Source organism: Drosophila persimilis, unplaced genomic scaffold, assembly GCF_003286085.1.
Source record: "Drosophila persimilis strain 14011-0111.01,24,50 unplaced genomic scaffold, DperRS2 tig00000002-arrow-pilon, whole genome shotgun sequence".
NCBI classification, from domain to species: domain Eukaryota; kingdom Metazoa; phylum Arthropoda; class Insecta; order Diptera; family Drosophilidae; genus Drosophila; species Drosophila persimilis.
Window position 1 is genome coordinate 21170775 of NW_020825289.1, and position 19227 is coordinate 21190001.

General features: G+C 45.3%; 3 protein-coding genes across 3 annotated transcripts; 1 reads left to right on the plus strand and 2 right to left on the minus strand.

Moving 5' to 3' along the window:
* Positions 1–4747: 4747 nt before the first annotated feature.
* On the minus strand, positions 4748–6439 carry LOC6601302. Its single transcript, XM_002026304.2, has one exon. It carries the CDS (start codon positions 6437–6439, stop codon positions 4748–4750), a length of 1692 nt encoding a protein of 563 aa, XP_002026340.2.
* Positions 6440–7896: 1457 nt separating this feature from the next.
* Positions 7897–13215, plus strand: LOC6601303 (mitochondrial proton/calcium exchanger protein). The gene is made up of 4 exons (XM_026987053.1): positions 7897–8179; positions 9336–11677; positions 11744–12025; positions 12098–13215. Exons 1-4 carry the CDS (start codon positions 8107–8109, stop codon positions 12503–12505), a joined length of 3105 nt encoding a protein of 1034 aa, XP_026842854.1. The 5' UTR covers positions 7897–8106; the 3' UTR covers positions 12506–13215.
* Positions 13216–15092: 1877 nt separating this feature from the next.
* LOC6601304 lies at positions 15093–15744 on the minus strand. Its single transcript, XM_002026306.2, has one exon. It carries the CDS (start codon positions 15691–15693, stop codon positions 15193–15195), a length of 501 nt encoding a protein of 166 aa, XP_002026342.1. The 5' UTR covers positions 15694–15744; the 3' UTR covers positions 15093–15192.
* Between the last annotated feature and the right edge of the window lie 3483 nt (positions 15745–19227).

Consider the following 19227-nt stretch of genomic DNA (forward strand, 5'->3'; position numbering starts at 1 on the left):
CACCACAAGAAGCAAGGATAATACAGACAGACACTGGAGGCATATGATATATGCATATATTATACATGTAATTCCATTAAAACAAAAATCCTAATTATAACATATTAAAAATACCTACTTATTAACAAAAACGTAAAAACATAAAAACAAAAACGAAAATAAGACAAGTAAAAGTAAAAGTAAAGGAAAAAGGAAAAACATTTAATGATGAAAGTCAAGATGCAGTGAGCAGAGATATGTGAAACTTGAATAAAAATGCTTTTGCAAAAAGTGTTTGAAATTGCAACATTCGGCTGTAGTTTTATTTTTACATAAGGCCTCATAATACATGGAAAAACAGGTGTTTAGTCCATCCTTTGGAGGGCCATTAAAAGTTTATAAAGAGACTAGTATTTTCGGTTTGTTTGGTTTTAACACAAAGAATATTAGCTCCAGCATAAACACCAGCAAACTGGTGACAGTTCCTCCGATATAAACGAGCCATATGTAGATATAGTCCTCCCATATGAGATCGTGATAGGTCTCGTGATCTGCCTCCTCACTGTAGTTCAGCTTTCCCATTCGAACGAGCTTGTTGAAGGACTGCCTGAACCATAGCTCGTACAGTCCGCTGGCGTGGGTGTTGGCCACATATTGGTTGAACAACTTGCGATAGATAGAATTCTTTTGCATGGGAGCGGTGAGTGGCATAAACTCCAGGAAGAATATCTCTTGCGATCGGCGAAAGATCGGACGCTGCAGGTGGGACTGCTTTATCTGGAGAAACGGCCACAGGGTGCTGGTCACGGGATAGGCATAGGAGTTGTTTAACGCACTCCGCTTGGCCAAAAACTCAACCGTCGACGGAATTATCTCAAAGGTGTCCTTGTACTCGTGCAGATTCTTGTTATTGGTGGCGTTCATTAGGGGCACCTCTTGTTCAGAGAGAAGTATCTTGACGCGGTTTGTGCGCAGGTCCTCGAAGCTGCGTATCCGATAGGCTGCTGGCGGTTCGACTAGCAGGGTCGACAGATTGGCGCTGTAGAAGGTGCTGATGATGAGGCCTGCCACCATCAGCAGGATGTAGAGGAGTGTGCGACTGAAGGAGAGCCGCCGCGGCCACACAAACGACTGGGCTAGGATGGCCCTCAGCACGTGGTCGCCGAAGATGTGTCCGAAGCTCAATGCGAGCGACATTCCCGAGTCCAGATGATGGGCATTGCCAAGCAGCAGGGCCAGAAGAAGCATTAGGGCTAGAAAGGAGGGCCATCCCCTGAGGCTAAAGTAGAGACTGGAGCGCGGCACATTTGGCTCCACGGGGAGGATGAGAAACCAGTTGGAAACCTCCAACACACTGCTGGCAAGGAACGGCTCGGGGTCGAGGTTGGAAAGGACGAGTGGGAAATCTACATGACTTTCATTTACTGTGGCCAGTACTACATCTTGAACAGGCATCTCGTCCAGCGGCATAAGGTGCCATAGATACCTCAGAGTGGTGTTTAAGCTCCTGGCGAAGTTTCTGTAGAACTGAACGAGGTAGCCAGTTATCTGACGATCTCCATGTGCATCTCGAAAGATCAAAGTGCGTGGCAAGACGCTGTACGGTATGACGCCGATGGGGTGACCCGCGAGATCTCTTACCTGCGGCTCAAAGTACCGGCGGATGTCCCTCAGACGACGCCTGACCACTTCCAAGTGCGGAAAGGCCCGATAGCTGTAGATAAACTCACGATCGCGGCCGCCCCACACAGCCACGACATTGAGCATGTGGTACGAACGACACTCTGCGAATAGAGCGCTGAAATTTGTGTCCTGTGCCACCACAAGGAGGGTCGGAGTTTCGCGGATCTCCTCAAGATTTGCATACAAAGCGCTCATAATACCCTCTCCCAAGCAAGCCAGGGCCAGCATATTCGTGTTAAAACTTTTTTTCAGGTTAAAATTTTGCCTCGCATCTAAGTTTAGGATGGGAATACCAATGTCCAGATCCCCCGTGGTCCAGCAGGTATCGGTGTCATCCTTGTTCTGCACCAGGAGCACTGACTGAAAGGAGACCTCAACCTGGAGAGCCTTCAAAGTGTTCACCAACGCCCCTCGCTGTGCCTCAGCAAAACTGAGTGAAACTATAAAACAGAATATTGTCGGAAGCGACATCTTAATGTTCCTACTTGAAATGTTTGACCTGGAATGAATGAATCCATATATGACTTCACGCTAGTTTCTGGTTACAATCGTTCGACACTTATCTCCTCAATAGCAGATTGGAATCTCCATCGGACAGCGAATAAGCAACGTTATCGGTCGTCAATTGTTTTCCATGACTTGCAAGTATACAAATTTTCATTGTCTTTAACAAAATTACCCCAAAAACAACGTCTTAAGCCGTTTATTACATTTCAAGGATACATATTCTATAAATATTTATTCGTGACGTCCTCCTTGCATACACTTGAAGTACAAAACTTCGACAAGGAATACCAGCAGACTGCCAAAAATGCCTCCAATATACGCCAGCCAGATGAAGAAAAAGTCCTGCCACACAAGATCTTGATAGGGCTGGGTGCTATTGTCAATAATGTAGTTAATCTTGTCTAGGAAAATGAGCTCATTGAAGGACTGCCTGAACCAGTACATATATAGTCCACTTTCGCGGGAATGGCCTACAAAATTGGTAAATGCCTGGCGATAAATTGAGTTCTTTGGAAGGGGCAGGGCTAGGATGATAACCGGGGAAAACTGTATTTCCCGAGACCTGCGAAAGATGGCTCGCGGTAACCTGGCCTGTGAGAGCTGAAGAAGTGGCCATAGTGTAAGGGTTACAGGATATGCATAAGCCGGATTCAAGGAGATGCGATTCACTTGGAAAACTTTCGTGGAGTTGCTGATTTCAAAGATATCCAATATTTTCTGAAAATTTTCTTCACCAACATTTTTCTTGATGAAGTTAAAATCAGCCGGAATAACAAGAATTTTTAAATTCTGCAATCGCATGTCCTGGAAACTGAGAATCTGACTATCGACAGGTGGATGCACAAGCAGCGATTCAAGATTGACATTTAAAAGGTTGACAATGAGCATGGTGTTCAAAAACAGAAGCCCATAAATAAACATCAGCCTCGGGGAGAGTCCATGGGGCAGCACAAAGGGTTGGGCCAGGAATCCGCGTATGACATAGTCCCAAATGATGCCTAAACTGACGCTAGGACCCAAACCTGCTTCCACTCGCTGAGCATTACTGAGCACCAGAGACAGTAGTATAACTATGGGAATGTGCCTGTATAATTTAATCCTGTAGAAAAGACGAGCCCGCGGAGTGTTTGCTTCCATGGGCAGTATAAGAAACCAACTGGAGATCTCCATCACAATGTTATCTGAGTTAGGATATTCGTCGGGACTGGCAATGACTAGAGGAAAGTCCACAATTCCGTCTTGTGACAGGTTATCCATAGTCATTTTACTAATGCTTTCTTCCTCAGGTACATACTTCCAGCAGATGTCGAGAGTGGCGTTTAATGTGCTGACAAATATCCGTATTAAGTGCGCAAGATAGCCCGTCATCTGACGACGTCCCCGGGCATCTCGATAGACGACCGTTCGAGGCATGACATTGTCAGGTAGAACCTTGATCTGGTATCCTTCCATGTTCCTGAGTTGGGGCTCAAAGTAGTGTCGAATGTGGCCCACTCGGCGCTTCACCACCTGCAGATGAGGAAAGGCCCGATAGCTGTAGACAAATTTATTATCAGAGTCCTTCAAAGCCAACACATTGAGCATCTTGTGGGAGCGGCAATCCTCGAACAAATCACTTAGGTTTGTGTTCGATTGAGTCACTAGAATGGTTGGAGTATAGCGAATGTCCTGTAGATTTCTATAAAGAGCCTTTATGGTGTCGCCTTCACTGCGGTTTTCGCAAACCACGGCCAGAAGCTCCGAGTTGAATATCTTCGTCAGATAAAGGGAATGGCTCGCATTCATGTTTAAGATTGGGATGTTTCGGTCAAAGTCCTCTCGGGTCCAGCAGGTATCTGCATCCTTCACATTTCGCAGTAGGAGAATTGACCGAAATGGCAGCTCCATCTTTAGAGATTTCATGATGTTACTCAAGACCCCACTCTGCGCACCAACCAAACTGATTGCAATTACGAGTTTAGAAAATAACCGTCGCCACATTCTAAAGCTTACTCTTCGACGTTGTGCAATTGAATGAAATGAGAACTTGGAAATCCTTGGCTTCAACCATTCGCAATTCAACAGCAGATTGTTATCAACTTACGAGAGCCGGACGGTGTCACGTTTTTCAACACCTCTATGACAAATCAACATTGCCAATGGCCGGCAATTAAAAACTTCAATCCATTCATATTTTGTGGAAGTTGCAAGCTATTGAGAGGGGCTTTCATCCAGTGGTCTCCTGTTGTGTCTCGAAAGATTTAAGCGGGTGGCAATGTTCTGTATGGTACGATGTGAATAGAGTGTGACAGCTCTAGACGATCAATTAGTTTTACGATCAAAGTTACACGTATCGGTACTTGCTGAAGTCTATAAGTTGAACTCGTGTAAAGTACGCAAGAAACAGGAAGTCACGCTTGCATATGAAAGAAGCCCTGTGTATGCTAAGTGGTGAGATCTCGCCGATTCAAATCTAAAGATTATATGCATTTACTTTTAGGGTCGTCAGCTCGAAACTCGAAAACAGCCTCTTAAAGTAAGTGTTCCAAGAAATATTTATTCATTGTTTATTAATTTAAGCTTATGAAATTTCGCAAAGTTAGTCCGTGTTTAAAAATATTCCGTTGCGCCCTCCGTGTTTCCATTTGAAGTACAAAACTTCGACAAGGAATACCAACAGACTGGCAAAAATGCCTCCAATATACGCCAGCCAGATGAAGAAAAAGTCCTCCCACACAATATCCTGATAAGGCTGGGTGCTGTTATCCATGTGGTAGCTCATCTTACCCAACACAACGAGCTCATTGAATGTCCGCTTGAACCAAAATACGTATAGTCCACTATCGCGGGTGTGCAAAAGGAATTTAGTAAAGGTCTGGCGATAGATTGAGTCCTTCGGAACGGGCAGAGCGAAGAACATACGGGGATTAAACACTATCTCTTGAGACCGGCGAAAAATGGGCCGTGGGAGCTTGGCCTGTCCTAGCTCTAGAATTGGCCATAGGGTGGTGGTTACAGGATATGCATAAGCCGGATTCAAGGAGATGCGATTCACTTGGAAAGCTTTCGAGGAGTTGGTAAGCTCGAAGATATCCCATTTCTGCTCCAGATTTCTTTCCCTCAGAGCCTTCTTCATGACGGAAAATTCGGGCTTATAAATTAGAATTTTCAGTTGCTTCATTTGCATGTCCTGGAAACTGAGAATTCGACGATCAACAGGTGGATGCACCAGCCACGTTTCTAAGCTGACATTGACAATGTTGCACATGAGCATGCTGTATAAAAGCAGAAGCCCATAAATATACATCACCCGCAAGGAGGGACCATGGGGCAGCACAAAAGGTTGCGCCAAGCATCCACGTATGACATAGTCCCAAACTATACCAAAACTTACTCTGGGTCCCAAACCTGCTTCCACTCGCTGAGCATTACTGAGCACCAGAGCCAAAAGTATTACCATGGGCATCATCTTGTAGACTTTAATCCTGTAGAATAGACGAGCCCGTTGAGTGTTTGCCTCCACGGGCAGCATAAGAAACCAACTGGAGATCTCCATCACCAAGTGGTCTGAGAATTCGCTATATTCGTTAGAAGTGGTAAGGACTAGAGGAAAGTCCACAGTTTCGTCTTGTAACATTTTATTCACAGTCGTCGGGTTGGGGGTCTCTTCCTCAGGCACATTTTCCCAACAGATGTGCATAGTGGCGTTTAATGTGCTGACAAAGTTCCTTATTAAGTGCGCAAGATAGCCCGTCATCTGACGACGTCCCCGGGCATCTCGATAGACGACCGTTCGAGGCATGACATTGTCAGGTAGAACCTTGATCTGGTATCCTTCCATGTTCCTGAGTTGGGGCTCAAAGTAGCGACGAATGTGGCCCACTCTGCGCTTCACCACCTGCAGATGAGGAAAGGCCCGATAGCTGTAGACAAATTTATTATCAGAGTCCTTCAAAGCCAACACATTGAGCATCTTGTGGGAGCGGCAATCCTCGAACAAATCACTTAGGTTTGTGTTCGATTGTGTCACTAGAATGGTTGGAGTATAGCGAATGTCCTGTAGATTTCTATAAAGAGCCTTTATGGTGTCGCCTTCACTGCGGTTTTCGCAAACCACGGCCAGAAGCTCCGAGTTGAATATCTTCGTCAGATAAAGGGAATGGCTCGCATTCATGTTTAAGATGGGGATGTTTCGGTCAAAGTCTTCTCGGGACCAGCAGGTATCTGCATCCTTCACATTTCGCAGTAGGAGAATTGACCGAAATGGCAGCTCCATCTTTAGAGATTTCATGATGTTACTCAAGACCCCACTCTGCGCACCAACCAAATTGATTGCAATTACGAGTTTAAAAAATAACCGTCGCCACATTCTAAAGCTTACTCTTCAACGTTGTGCAATTGAATGAAATGAGAACTTGGAAATCCTTGGCTTCAACCATTTGCAATTCAACGGCAGATTGTTATCAACTATCGACAGCCGGAATGTGTCAGTTTTTTTTTTACGCCCTAATGACAAATCAAATACTGCGTGGGCATGCAATTAAAATCTGAATGATTTAGGAGATTCATTTATTTTTTTTGTGCACGTGGTATGTGTGGTTTTTTATCGCTATTAAATCCGCATTAAACGAAAGAATATTGTTAAAGCGGCGGAATGCTATTCAAATGTACCGTCTAATTGTCGATAGTAACGAAGAAAATCGATGGATAACATTTAATTCGATTTTGCAGGATGTCGGCATATCCTAGGGAAAAGGATATTATGGGACTGAGAATATGTTTGTCATCCTAGGCTCCAATTAATGCAAAAACCATTCAGCCTCTGTTTTAGACCTATTTCAACGATATTTTGCAGCTTCAGAGACCAAGAATACGTAATGGGATCGGGATATATATACAAGACACTGATCATAAGCATGAATATCTCTAAAGCGAATAAATTTGAGAAAAGGCCTTTATTAATTACGTTTTAAGAACAGTAAAACATGTAGTTAAACAGGATATTAATATTAAATTAACGAAGTAGGGTATACAAAGGCCTATACACGCATCATGTCTTCAAATACCAGCAACATTGCGACTGTTTTTTTGTTTAAACGTTGTTGTAGTCAAAATGCAATAAAAGCAAGTATATAGCATAAACCAGTCAAATAGAAAATAGGTTCGTCAATCGTATAAAAATATGTGGGCATGGCTATATTTTTTATCTATCTAGTAATATTCAACGGAATATCAAAATTGAGGAATAAGTAAATTAGAACTTGAAGTCGTCAGTATATTTACGGTATATTTTTAAAATGAGACGCTACATTGGTATATTTCTGAGTGTCGGACGGTATAGATAAATCCGCGGTCACACTGACAAAAACAATTAAAGGTGTAATTTTATTTTCATAAAGGGTAAAATAAATCTGTGTTTACGTTGAAGCACAACTCTGCAAGTAAAGTAATGTGTTATGTGGACGTGACCAACTTGGCACACTCACTCAAGAATCGAACACGCAATTGTTGCTGTAGGTTGTGTAATGTTGAGAAAAAGCAACAAAAACAAACGTCGCGCGATATTCCGTCGATGACGTCGACGCTGCTATATGTGCGAGGAGTGCGTGTGTCTAAAGATCAACTTGTTAGCACATTTTCTTTTTCCATCAAAAAAGTTTGAATATGTGTGGCAAAATGTGTAGAGATTTGATAAATTCTCACCTCAGCCTATAGACAGCTAAGCTAATTTAATTTTTTTACTTTTAGTCGTAGGAAACGCAGTCAATTTTGCCGCAGGAAAAGATATCATCAGAAGCAGCTTTAAGAACTAAATCAACACAGAAACTGACGACAAAAAATACAAAGAAACGATCAACAGAGCTGTTGAAAATTCAAAATTAAAATTGAAAAATTATTTGGACTCGGATTGGCAGCAGAGCACCGCCCCGCATCGCCTAACAGGCTAAAAGCATTAACATGAATGCCCTACTGCGCCTCGATGGAAGGACTCTGAAAACGAATTACCACCTTCAGAATTTCTACACACGCTGTAAGTTCCGATAATCACGATATGGCTCAAAGCGCAAAAACTTTCCATTGATTTTATTACGCGAAAGGCCGACCCCGGTACTGTGTGCATGTGTGTTGGGTAGCATTGTGTGTGTCGCCTGTGAATGTGTTTGTTTTGACTGCAGTTTCGGGACCAGCTGATTCGTGGGCACTAAAAGTTCCTTATCTAGTTATAAATTTCCCTCTTGCGCGCCATCGACAAACATTTGAAAAGTCTCGAAATTATTTGTTTCGCCTTCAATCGCGCCATCTTTTAAATCAAGCTTATCTTCAGGTTTAGCGAGATTTCGGCTATCAGCTGACTAATATTTAAAACTCTTTTACGAAGAAAATTTAGTTTTCTAGGGATTTGGCGGACCTGAAATGGGTATGAGGACAGGTTCAGGGTCAGGAACAGGTGCCAGAGACAGGTAGAAATACAGACAATGCGACGCCGCAAACAATGTGTACAGTCGCATCAGCATTTTCATGTTTCATAATACGCTTGGTTTTTGTGTGTTCCCCTAGCACTGCTCCCGCTCTTTTTTCAAACTAACATTCACCTTGATCGATTGCCAAATGTAAGAAGTGAAATGAGAAAAGGAAAAGTGAATAGTAGAAAAGTGCACTTTTCGCACATTTCTCAATGTTTGCCACATTGTTTATTTATAGCGAAAGAGAGTTTCCCAGTTCTCTCTGGGGTTTCGTTTCGCTCGATTTGGTCTCCGAGAATCTGCTTTACATAAGCTCCAGGTGTTAATTTTAAGTGTTGCTTTTCGCTTCGCTGCTCGTGTTGCTCATATCAACTCGTTCTGTCTGGGCCCAATGCACAAGCCACTAGAGAAACCCTACTTATCAGCTGCAAACTTTTTCCTATTTTTGCTCGTCGTGATTAATAATCTGTTTTGTATTTTTCCTTTCCTTCTTTGTTTGCTATCTCGCTTGCACAATTTGCCGGCTGTTCGAGATTATTGAACTGTTTTGTTCCGTTATATATTTATTTTTCGCTTTGGGGGACTTTGGAAAAGGTGAAGAAACGTGATTCGTAATGTTGGGACGAACGTTTTTTCGTTTCATTGCTCTGGGAGATTCCTTTGTGACAACTTTGCTTAAATCATCCATTATATTTTACTTACCATAATTTTCGACATTTGCAGATCTCAGAACGAGCTGTTGTGCCTGTTGCACCACTGACCACACTAATGCGGCAACGGGAAGAGAATGCGAACACACTCAGAGGAGATCCACCCCGACCTCGGCCCCATCGGACACCGGCGGCCCACTGCGCAAATTGGTGCACTCGCGAAATGTTTTCCAGCATCAGTCAGTATTTAAGTACGGCTTTTACCATTCGGGCCATGGGTTTCGACATCTGCACTCCAGCCGATCCCTGCTCGAGTCGTCTACCTCGAAGATTGACGTAACTGTTAAGAAGCTGAAGAACCAGCAGAAGGAGAAGGTGGATGAGATTATGAAAGAGGTGGCCAATGGCCAGGCCTCGGCGAAGACTGCAGCAGCTGCAGCTACCGCCACGGCCGGGGCGGATATAAGCCAGAACGCGACGACCGCCGACGCAGCTGGATCGTCGTCGACCTCGTTGACCCAAGCAGCGGACAAGTCGGTGGCCAAACCAAAGAAGTCGCTGGGAGTGCGCATATGGGAGGAGCTAGTCCACTATTACCATGGCTTTCGCCTGCTCTTCATTGATGTGGCCATCTGCTCAAAGCTGCTTTGGCGCGTCCTCAACGGCAAGAGTCTCAGCAGACGTGAGAATAAGCAGCTGCAGAGAACAACATCGGATTTGTTCCGATTGATTCCATTCTCGGTGTTTATAGTAGTCCCGTTTATGGAGTTGCTGCTGCCATTTTTCATCAAGTTCTTTCCGGGAATGCTGCCGTCCACGTTCCAAACGACCAAGGATCAGCAGGACAAGCTGAGACAGTCTCTGGGCGTGCGCCTGGAGGTGGCAAAGTTCCTGCAGCAGACCTTGGACCAAATGCCCGTACAGCACAAGGAGCACAGCAGCGAGGAGGCGAAGGCTTTTGAGGCGTTCTTCAACAAGATTCGTCATCCAAGCGAGAACGTGAGCAACGAAGATATTATCAAGTTTGCCAAGCGCTTCGACGATGAGATCACTTTGGACTCGCTCTCCCGGGAGCAGCTGGCGGCCCTCTGTCGTGTCCTCGAGATAAATACGCTCGGCACTAGTAATCTGCTGCGATTCCAGCTGCGCCTGAAGCTGCGCTACTTGGCCACCGACGATCGGGTGATAGTCCGCGAGGGCGTTGACACCCTAGATCTTATCGAGCTGCAGCAGGCCTGCAAGGCGCGCGGCATGAGGGCGTACGGCCTCACCGAGGAACGTCTTCGCTCCCAGCTGCAGGAGTGGGTCGATCTGTCGCTGAATGAAAAGGTTCCACCCACGCTGCTGCTGTTGTCCCGCGCCATGGTTATCTCCGACGAGGGCAATGCCACGGATAAGCTGAAGGAGACGATGAGGGTGCTGCCGGATGCGGTGGGTGCCCATACCCGTCATGCCATTGGCGAGAGCGAGGGCAAGGTGGACAACAAGACTAAGATTGAGATCATTAAGGAGGAGGAGCGCAGGATTCAAGAAGAGCGCGAGGAGGAACATGAGGAGGTTATTGCCAAGCGCACAGCAATCAAGGATGAGCAACCCGCTCCATATGTGTTTGCCGAGCAGTTGACCCACGCCACACATGTATTGGAGCACAAGGAAGCAGCCGTGCCCGTCGCTTCCGATTCGGACAAGAGCATCTCCTCGACAGACGTCCAAATGCTCTCCGATGCACTGAACACACTCTCCTCCGACAAGCAGTTGGTGGTCGAGAAGGAGACCATCAAGGAGCTGAAGGAGGAGCTGCGAGACTACAAGGAGGATGTGGAGGAGTTGCGGGAGGTGCGCCAGGTGGTCAAGGAGCCGGTCCGAGAGAGCCGAGCTGCCAAGTTGCTCTACAACCGTGTCAACAAGATGATATCCCAGCTAGACGGTGTCCTGAATGATCTGGAGCATCGCCAGCAGCAGATCAAGCAGGCGAATGCCATTGACTGTTCGGAGGCCGAGCCCACCCCAGAACGGCAGCCTACTGTCCACATTGATGAGCTGGTCGCCACCATCAAACGCACAAGGGAAGCCTCCGACGAGGAGCGGTTCAAGGTAGTGGAAGAGCTGCTCGTCAAGCTGGATGCCGACCAAGATGGTGCGATTTCCGTGAATGAAATCACCAAAGTGGTCCAGAGCATCGACAGCCAAGCCACCAATATCGATAAGAAGCAGCTGGAGGAGTTCACCGAGCTGCTCACCAAGCAGGCGACCAAGCGACGCAACGAGGAAATCGTTCACATTGACGATCTGATGCAGAACATCAAAAAGATAAAGGAGACCACTGACGATGCGCGCCTCAAGCATATTGAGCAAGTTCTGGATAAGTTTGATGCCGACAAGGATGGCGTCATTACCGTCAACGAAATTCGCAAGGCAATTTGGATGGGACCCCTTGTGAAGATCTCGTTTTAACCTATTCTATATCTTCCATATCGACAGGTGATGGAGTCCATCGGTCGTGACAACATCAAGCTGAGTGAGAAGGCCATCGATGAACTCATTTGTCTGCTGGACAAGGAGCAAATCCTGCATGCGGAGGAGAAGATTGAAAGGGCCATTGCCAGGAGCTTGAAGGATGCGGAGAAGCTCAAGTCTGAGGTGGACAAAAAGGATAAGGAATTGGCCAATCTGGTAGACGGGCTTCACGATTCCGCCAAGGAGATCAAGGATATTGCAAGCGATTTGGGTGCCATGGACATAGCCAAAAAGTTAAAATCAGAAGTAAGCATCTCATCTCCATCCCAATCTCATTGTGAACTTCTAAAATTGTGATCATTCTCTCCTGACCCACAGGCCCCATTCCAAGACACGGCTCAGACGTTGAAGGACTGTGCCAAGGATCTAAGCGACGTGACGCCGAAGCCGCCAGTACCACCAGAGGATAACAAAACGAATCCCACACGAGGCGCACCTCAGAAAGACTCGAAAGATGCCGGTCCACCCAAGTCGTCCGGTGGAGGTAGCGGAGGCCTAGGAGGTGGCATTTCCGCGAGTGCCGGCAACGTCACCACAGAAGCCGTGATCCGAGAGGCATCAGAGCGTCAAGTGGAAAAGCTCTTGCCAAAGGACATTACCCTTCCGCCCACGATACCGACTACACCACCACCAACAACGCCACCTGTAACAAAAAAGGCCACGGCCGCGGCAAGCGCATCGCCTCAGCCCCTATCCTCTGCAAATGCCTCAAAGAAGGTACTCTGACCGACCATCGAGTCATCGAAAATAGGATCGGATAAGACAACTCTCAAGCCGAAGTAATTAGAAAGTGCAGGAGGCACGAGACGGAGGAGGACAATTTGTTTGCTTATGTGTCCAGCATGTTCTTATTACAACTAGATTGATTGTTACTATAATATAACCGCAAAACAAATCGAGAAACCGAGAGAACTCCTAAACCAATACGAAAATCAAAGAAACGCTAGATGCTAGACAGAAATAGGAGCATGTGCTCCACGACTACTTAACGCGTGGCTGTAGTAAAACATCCACTCTCTGAGTAAGGCACAAATATATGAATACCTTCCTCCCCACACCTGAAATATCTTAACTATCCTAAACATCTTAGTTTTATAAATTAACCGATAATATATGTATGTATGTTACGTATCTGCATTCATCACCTAAAAATGATGACGATGAATGAACGATGCGGCACTTCACTTGGCCGAAAACCATATTAGCGAAGCGATTGTGATCATTAAGCGAAATGTTAATTTACTATTTAGTACATTTTATTTCTATCCATACGAATGAATCAAGCTGAAAGGCCTGAGCAAGAGGAAAGATATTGGAAATAAATTGAATTTTGAAACCACGTGATAATTCTAAACAATAATGTGTGTGCTTGAATGAATTTGTTTATGAGAATTTGTAAAAGTTTTTTGCAATAAAAGTTAGTATAAAACCCAAAACGTGTACTCCCCTGTATCTGAGATGAATTGTCCATCAAATGGTTGACTCCATTTTAACAATTAAAACTAATGTTGCACACAAAATAGCCGTTGTTTAATTAATGGACTTTAACTAAACCCCACACTGACTGCTTATAATTGAATCATTGGATTGTTCATTACAATCCGTTGAGGAGAATTCCGTTGGGCCATGGGGCATTCCCTGAACTGGCCTCCAAAAATGCCAGTGATTCACAATCAATCTCCACAAGCACCGTACTTTTGTGGTGATGCAACCATCAGGAGTTTGGCCTCAACTGGGAACAAGTAACTCGTAGTTTTATAGAACATTTCCACCATCGTATTGTGGGCAAAGGGAGAGTAATGAAAATAAACCTCAAACATTTTCATATTTCTGCCAAGCCACTGGGCCATAAATTCACATCAAATTTTAGAGAACTAATTGCTGGGAAGATACGGCAACAAAGATGGTAAAAGGAGCACAGATTCCCATCGTACCACTGAAAAGGGTTAAATACCATTCGAAATGTAGCAAGTGAAGAAAATATCGGTTTGAATAGTAGCTGTTCCACTCTGGATACCCTGGATATTCCTACATTTGCTCTGATTGGGACAACTCGTTGGGCATTCCTTCTATAATCAAACGAGGGCATACATACTTGTACATATGTGCGGGTCTGGGATCTATTCGGCTGTAGGTTCGATGTGTCTGTTAAAACTAAATAAATATAGGAAAACTTTCATCCAACAATCAAATCGAAAATAAATAAGGGCCAAAACGAGAGAAAAGAATACTCGTACTCATACCCGGTGCAGCGAAACTGTATTTAAAGGTAAATAAAACCACGAAAAATGCGAAACAAGCCAAATAATAATAAACTTCAGACCCCTGGGAGGATGGTGCTGGGGGCCAAGTGAGAATTGTTGTTTGCAATCAGGCGGAGACCAGCCAACGAGTGGAGCAGACTGAAGTGGAGTGGCAGTGCCAGTTCGGAGGAGATGGAGATGAAGATGAGGATGAAGATGGACAAGAAACTTCTGGGCGAGGGCGACGGTGAGGGTCCTGGCAAAAAGTTTGCCCAGCTCAAAGTGCTTGGAATGCAACAATAAAATTCGAAATCTGCCATGAATTGCAGACAATCATGGAACAGGGGACAGAACAGAGCTCAAACCCAAGCAGATTCAAACTGCATCGCAATGGAATGAAGTTAATAAGTTTCAGCGAGCCAGCAGTCCGGCGACAAACCCTGTGCCAATGAAATAAAGCAGCAACGACTTAAAGACAGGATACTCGGTCTGGAAAAAAGTATATATTATTTGAGGAAATGTTGCAGAACAATTAAAAAGTTGTGGACTTTCATGAGTCAATCAAACGACTGAGAACCGCAACGACTTTCTCGAGAGTTGCTCAACTTTGCGGCACTTTAAATGCCAGACAGACAGACGGCACAACAGGCATATGCATACGCATACGATGCCCCATGGTGCAGCATATGAAGAAGCAAGACGTCTACAGAAGGAGCAGGAAGATGTTCCTCTGAGTGAGTGGCTTATGCAATTTGTCGTGGCTGTTTTTTGGGGGCAATCGGAACCAGTCAACCGGATCAAGAGGCAACTTTGGGGAAAACTTTAAAAACTACAGAGCCACAGAGAGCGCCCTCTGCACTGCCTGTCTGTCCTGCCTACGAGTATTTCTAAACAACTGAGAAAGAAAATTTCAGCAGTCAGGATCTGCTGTCAGAAAGTCGGGTCTGTCAGTTAAAGCCCCTGGCATGTGCTGCACATTTCGCATTAAAAAACACCCGAAATGAGATGATGCACAACAGGAGCAGATGCTGAAATGAATTTTCTGCCTTTGTATATTTAATTATTTTCACTGCCTTTTTTAACACTATTTATTTTACGATCTACCCAAAGTTATAAGAATAATTCAAGTACTGTTTCTGAAACTGTTTACGACATAAGACAATCTTCGAATTAGTCCCTTCTTGGTTGTCTTTTCTGGCAAGGATTGGACTGCAAATGGAACCAGCCGTATCGCCAGCTGGTAGCCTCCGGATAGTTGTATTTGTCGTCGGGGCTGTGCTCGTACCGGCGCTCCAGGTAGGTAGATCGCTGCCCACTGCGTAGCAGCTCAAGCTCCGCTGCCGGCACAGACTTCATCGGATCGCTGCACTTGCTGAAGTGTTGCTGCTCCACCGGCGACAGATTGTAGTCGAAGATGAGGGATCTGGAAGGCCGGTAGATGCGGCTACTCACTGCATACGGATTCGGGCTGTGCGGCGTAGCTAAATCACTCTTTGAACGCATCCTAAGCGCAGGCACGGCGACAATTGCTTTCGACTTTGGGGTTTGGTTGGATCCGCCACTATTTCTGCCCCAAATGGAGGGCCTTGCCTGTAGGACAGGTGTGCTATGGGGTCTTCTCTGGTGCTCCAGTGGTATGGCGGTTATGGTCTTTGCCTTTTGCGAGTCCATTTTTGAATTTGGAAGTCACTTTTGTATTTAGAGCCCTAAATATTTTCTGCGTTCCCTGTAGAAACCTAATGAATAAGAGTAGCAATAATTTGATAGAGAAGGACAAAAAAAGCAAAGGAATTGGCATACGAGTATATGTTATTTACCTACACTGAATGTTACAGAAATATTCAAATAGTATGCCATTTTTCGGAACTTGTAAGCCGCTCGCTCCACTTCGACCACTCTCCCCACATTTGTATAGAAATATCGAATCCGCTTTTTAACGAATGGTAATCCCATCTCCACTTTTTTTAACCTGAATTTATGATTTTTTTTTTCAATTTGTGTGCAAGTGAGAAAATATAAAGTGGATTATATGGAGATAAGGGTGCTCTACAGACCCACTTTTCCTCAGATTTTTTTGTACTCTTTCTCTCGTCCCTGGTGTCGCCTTTTCCCGGCCATACAGCAACCTGGTGGCCGCACGATGGCCATAAAAATATCAAAGATATGTCGCGCCACACTGGGAAAAGTTTATATGCAGGGTGGGCAGGTCGGGTTGCATCGCATGGACGTTGCACCAAAATACTCAACTCCATTTTAAAGAGTTGTAGAGAGAGTACCTCTCTTGTGTCTCGGCATTGATTTTACAGTGGTTGTTTGCTCCAGTATCCATTCTGCTTATTTAGTGGCTTCGTTAGATGTAATTTTGGTTGTTTTCCATGTTTTCCTATGCCAGTGCACACACACACACACACACACACACACACACACACACCACAGCGTTATCCTGTCATCGTGCCGCCCTTTGGTAAACTGCATAAATTAGCGAAGAGCTTGTGTCTTGATTGCGTCTAGCTCCCCTGGTCTCTGGAATGGGTCTCTTTAACGAGTTGGCAACTTTGCAGAATTCGAACAATTTGCTACTTTAATGGATTGAAAGTTCCGGAAATAAGCGACAGCTGCGGCACTCAGACCTCCAGCACCTCCAGCATCTCCAGCATCACCAGCACTCCCTCCAAAGTGTTGCTGACCATTAGTGGGTTACTCCCTCCGTTCTGTCTATCCCATCCGTCCACTTGGATGCGACTGGACTGGATTCGATTCGTTTCCATCTTCATTCCCGAGCAACTGCACTTTTCTATCCATCAATACTTTCGAGCTCCTTCGCGGAGTTGCTTCCTTTCTCGCCATTAATTTGCACAGCATTTGTCGCCATTTGGCTTCAAGTGGGGGCCATAAGCGTGGGCGTTGCCGTGGCACTGGACTGCTGACTGATGGAGTTGCAGTTGCACTTTACTGCCAGCTGCGTGTGCATCACAGAAACAGTCACTGCATTATTTCCCGAAGACAGTACCCAACAGCATTATCCTAATTAAATGCAAATTTGGTAGTATAACAGTAATATCAGTTCAGGGCATGCGGCACGAGGCTTTGATAGATTCACCAATCAAAGTTTCCTTAATGAATCGTACACCGGATGGACCTGCTGCTGCCTCGTCCGCAATGAACGGCTCTGACAGTTTCACATAATAAGCGGCTTGCCGGGTGCCGGTCCAGTTGCACAGCCACAACCACGCGGCAACAGCATCCTCCTCCCCCTCCTCCGTAAGCATAAACGACTTAATAACTAGCAACGACTGTCGTCGTTGGTAATGGGCGACAGGCAAAGTTCGTTGACACTAAAGGGCACTTTGGGGCCGCGCTCCTGCAACATCTGCATGTAAATGGGAATACAGAACGGGGAGGGGGGCGACTGAGTCAACAATGCCGTGTGCATTGCTCGGTTTATTAAAAAGACCTCTGGGTGAGTCCTGAGTCTGGGCACCATTTGGTACTTCAGGTGAAGCGTGAAGAGTACATCCTCCTCCTCTTTGCCAGCATTTGTCCATGTGTTTACTTAGCCGAGACACACGACGAAAAAAAAACTCGAAAGAGGACGTACAGTGCACGGTGCATGGCTGGTATGCGAGGTGGCTGCATTGTATGGTCAAAGGTCATTTGCATTTTGCAATCGTCCGCCTTATCTGGAGATATGAAACCACAGGCGATGGCCAGCAGACGGACAAACTCGTATGTATATCCTGCAGATTCAAAGGCAGAGATTGAAAAACGGTTGGATTGATACGAAAACAATGGAAGCATGTACGACTTGCAGTATGGATTTGTCACATACTAGTTGTTCCTAGTTTAATCTTTGAGCGTTGAGAATTAAAGAGCTCTTTATTAATTTGTAAATGGCTGAAATATGTTGAGCCTGGTAGCGAGATAGTTGTGAACAGCATAGCATGTTAACCCATTTCCCCGACTCCAATCCCTTCGAGCACTTCGTGTTCAAATTGTTCATCATTAATTTCCAAATATTTATGTATGTGTGCATGCGTGTGTGTGTGTGTGTGTGTGTGTACACTGACAGCTTTGGAGCAGGGTCTTTCGAGTAGGAAAGAGTGCCTACTTGAAAGAATATTCCACCAAACCATGTTTATCCATTGAAGCGCCCTCCACTTTTATTGGGTCTTTAGTTGCGATGGCGACTGGGCAGGGGCCCTTCTGCTGCTTGGAGAAGGGAGTGCCGGGAGTAGGGATCCGGCAAAACTACAATCAACACCATTTGACGCTACAAATTAAGCTCGAAGCAAACAAATCGTGGAAGGTTCCCCTGGCTTTGGGCCCCCAAAACAAAAGTTGTTGCTGTTCTTGGTTCGTGTTGTTGCCTTGTTTTTGGTGGCTGCCGCTTTATGTCTTCTTGTGTCTGCTCCCCTGCTCCAGCTCCTGCTCCTGCTCCTTCCGCAACTGCCTCAAGGGCGATTTCGTGTTTAGTGCGGAACATTTCTTCTTCGGCATCCTTCGATGCTCTCTCTGGCTAAGGGAGATTATTGGGGGTAGAAGTGCTTAATCAAACGGCAAACGGCAAGGGCACGCATTGAAAACACGGCGTATACTTAATTTTGGTGCACATTGCCTAGGGCCGAAGGGTCTGTCTGTCTGCTCTCCACTTTACTCCACTCCTTCGGATAAGAGCGTGCTAATGAAGCCATGCCTGAGATCGATGCAAATATTTATTTAATTTCCAAGTGTGCGAGACTTGAGTCTCAGTCGAACTTTTGTGTGGAATGTTGTACCTACCGTTCAGAAACTATGTATTAAAAACATATTCGAATGGTATGAAAATATTCCACAAATTTAGTAGAGGGACGGGGGCAATTACCAATACCAGTTTCTGTTTCCTGTTTCCTGTTGCCTGTTGCCTAATGCCTTGTTATTGGTCACTTTCATAAATTCCTATATTTATTCATTTAGCGACTGACTGCCTGCAGCAATGCCAATAACATTTTATGCATGACGCATAATAGAATTTCATCGCGATTGCCGCAAACAAAACATATTTCGAGGACGACAGGTGACAATGGGAGGGCGCCTAGTCGCCCAGTCGCCCAGTCGCCTGGCCCGTAAACGTAAATGTAAATGGAAAAACTGTCGAATCAGTTGGAATAATTGCATTCGGCGTGATTCTATTTGCTGGTCGTTTTGTTTGCAGTCGTGTTTAATTTA

Excerpts from the sequence above, each read along its gene's own strand:
- LOC6601302 (XM_002026304.2), bottom strand. The coding sequence starts at position 6,439 with ATGAAATCTCTAAAGATGGAGCTGCCATTTCGGTCAATTCTCCTACTG.
- LOC6601304 (XM_002026306.2), bottom strand. The coding sequence starts at position 15,693 with ATGGACTCGCAAAAGGCAAAGACCATAACCGCCATACCACTGGAGCAC.
- LOC6601303 (XM_026987053.1), top strand. The coding sequence starts at position 8,107 with ATGAATGCCCTACTGCGCCTCGATGGAAGGACTCTGAAAACGAATTAC. Across the intron at positions 8,180-9,335 it reads TCAGAATTTCTACACACGCT|ATCTCAGAACGAGCTGTTGT; the intron begins GTAAGTTCCGAT and ends CGACATTTGCAG. Across the intron at positions 12,026-12,097 it reads CCAAAAAGTTAAAATCAGAA|GCCCCATTCCAAGACACGGC; the intron begins GTAAGCATCTCA and ends CCTGACCCACAG.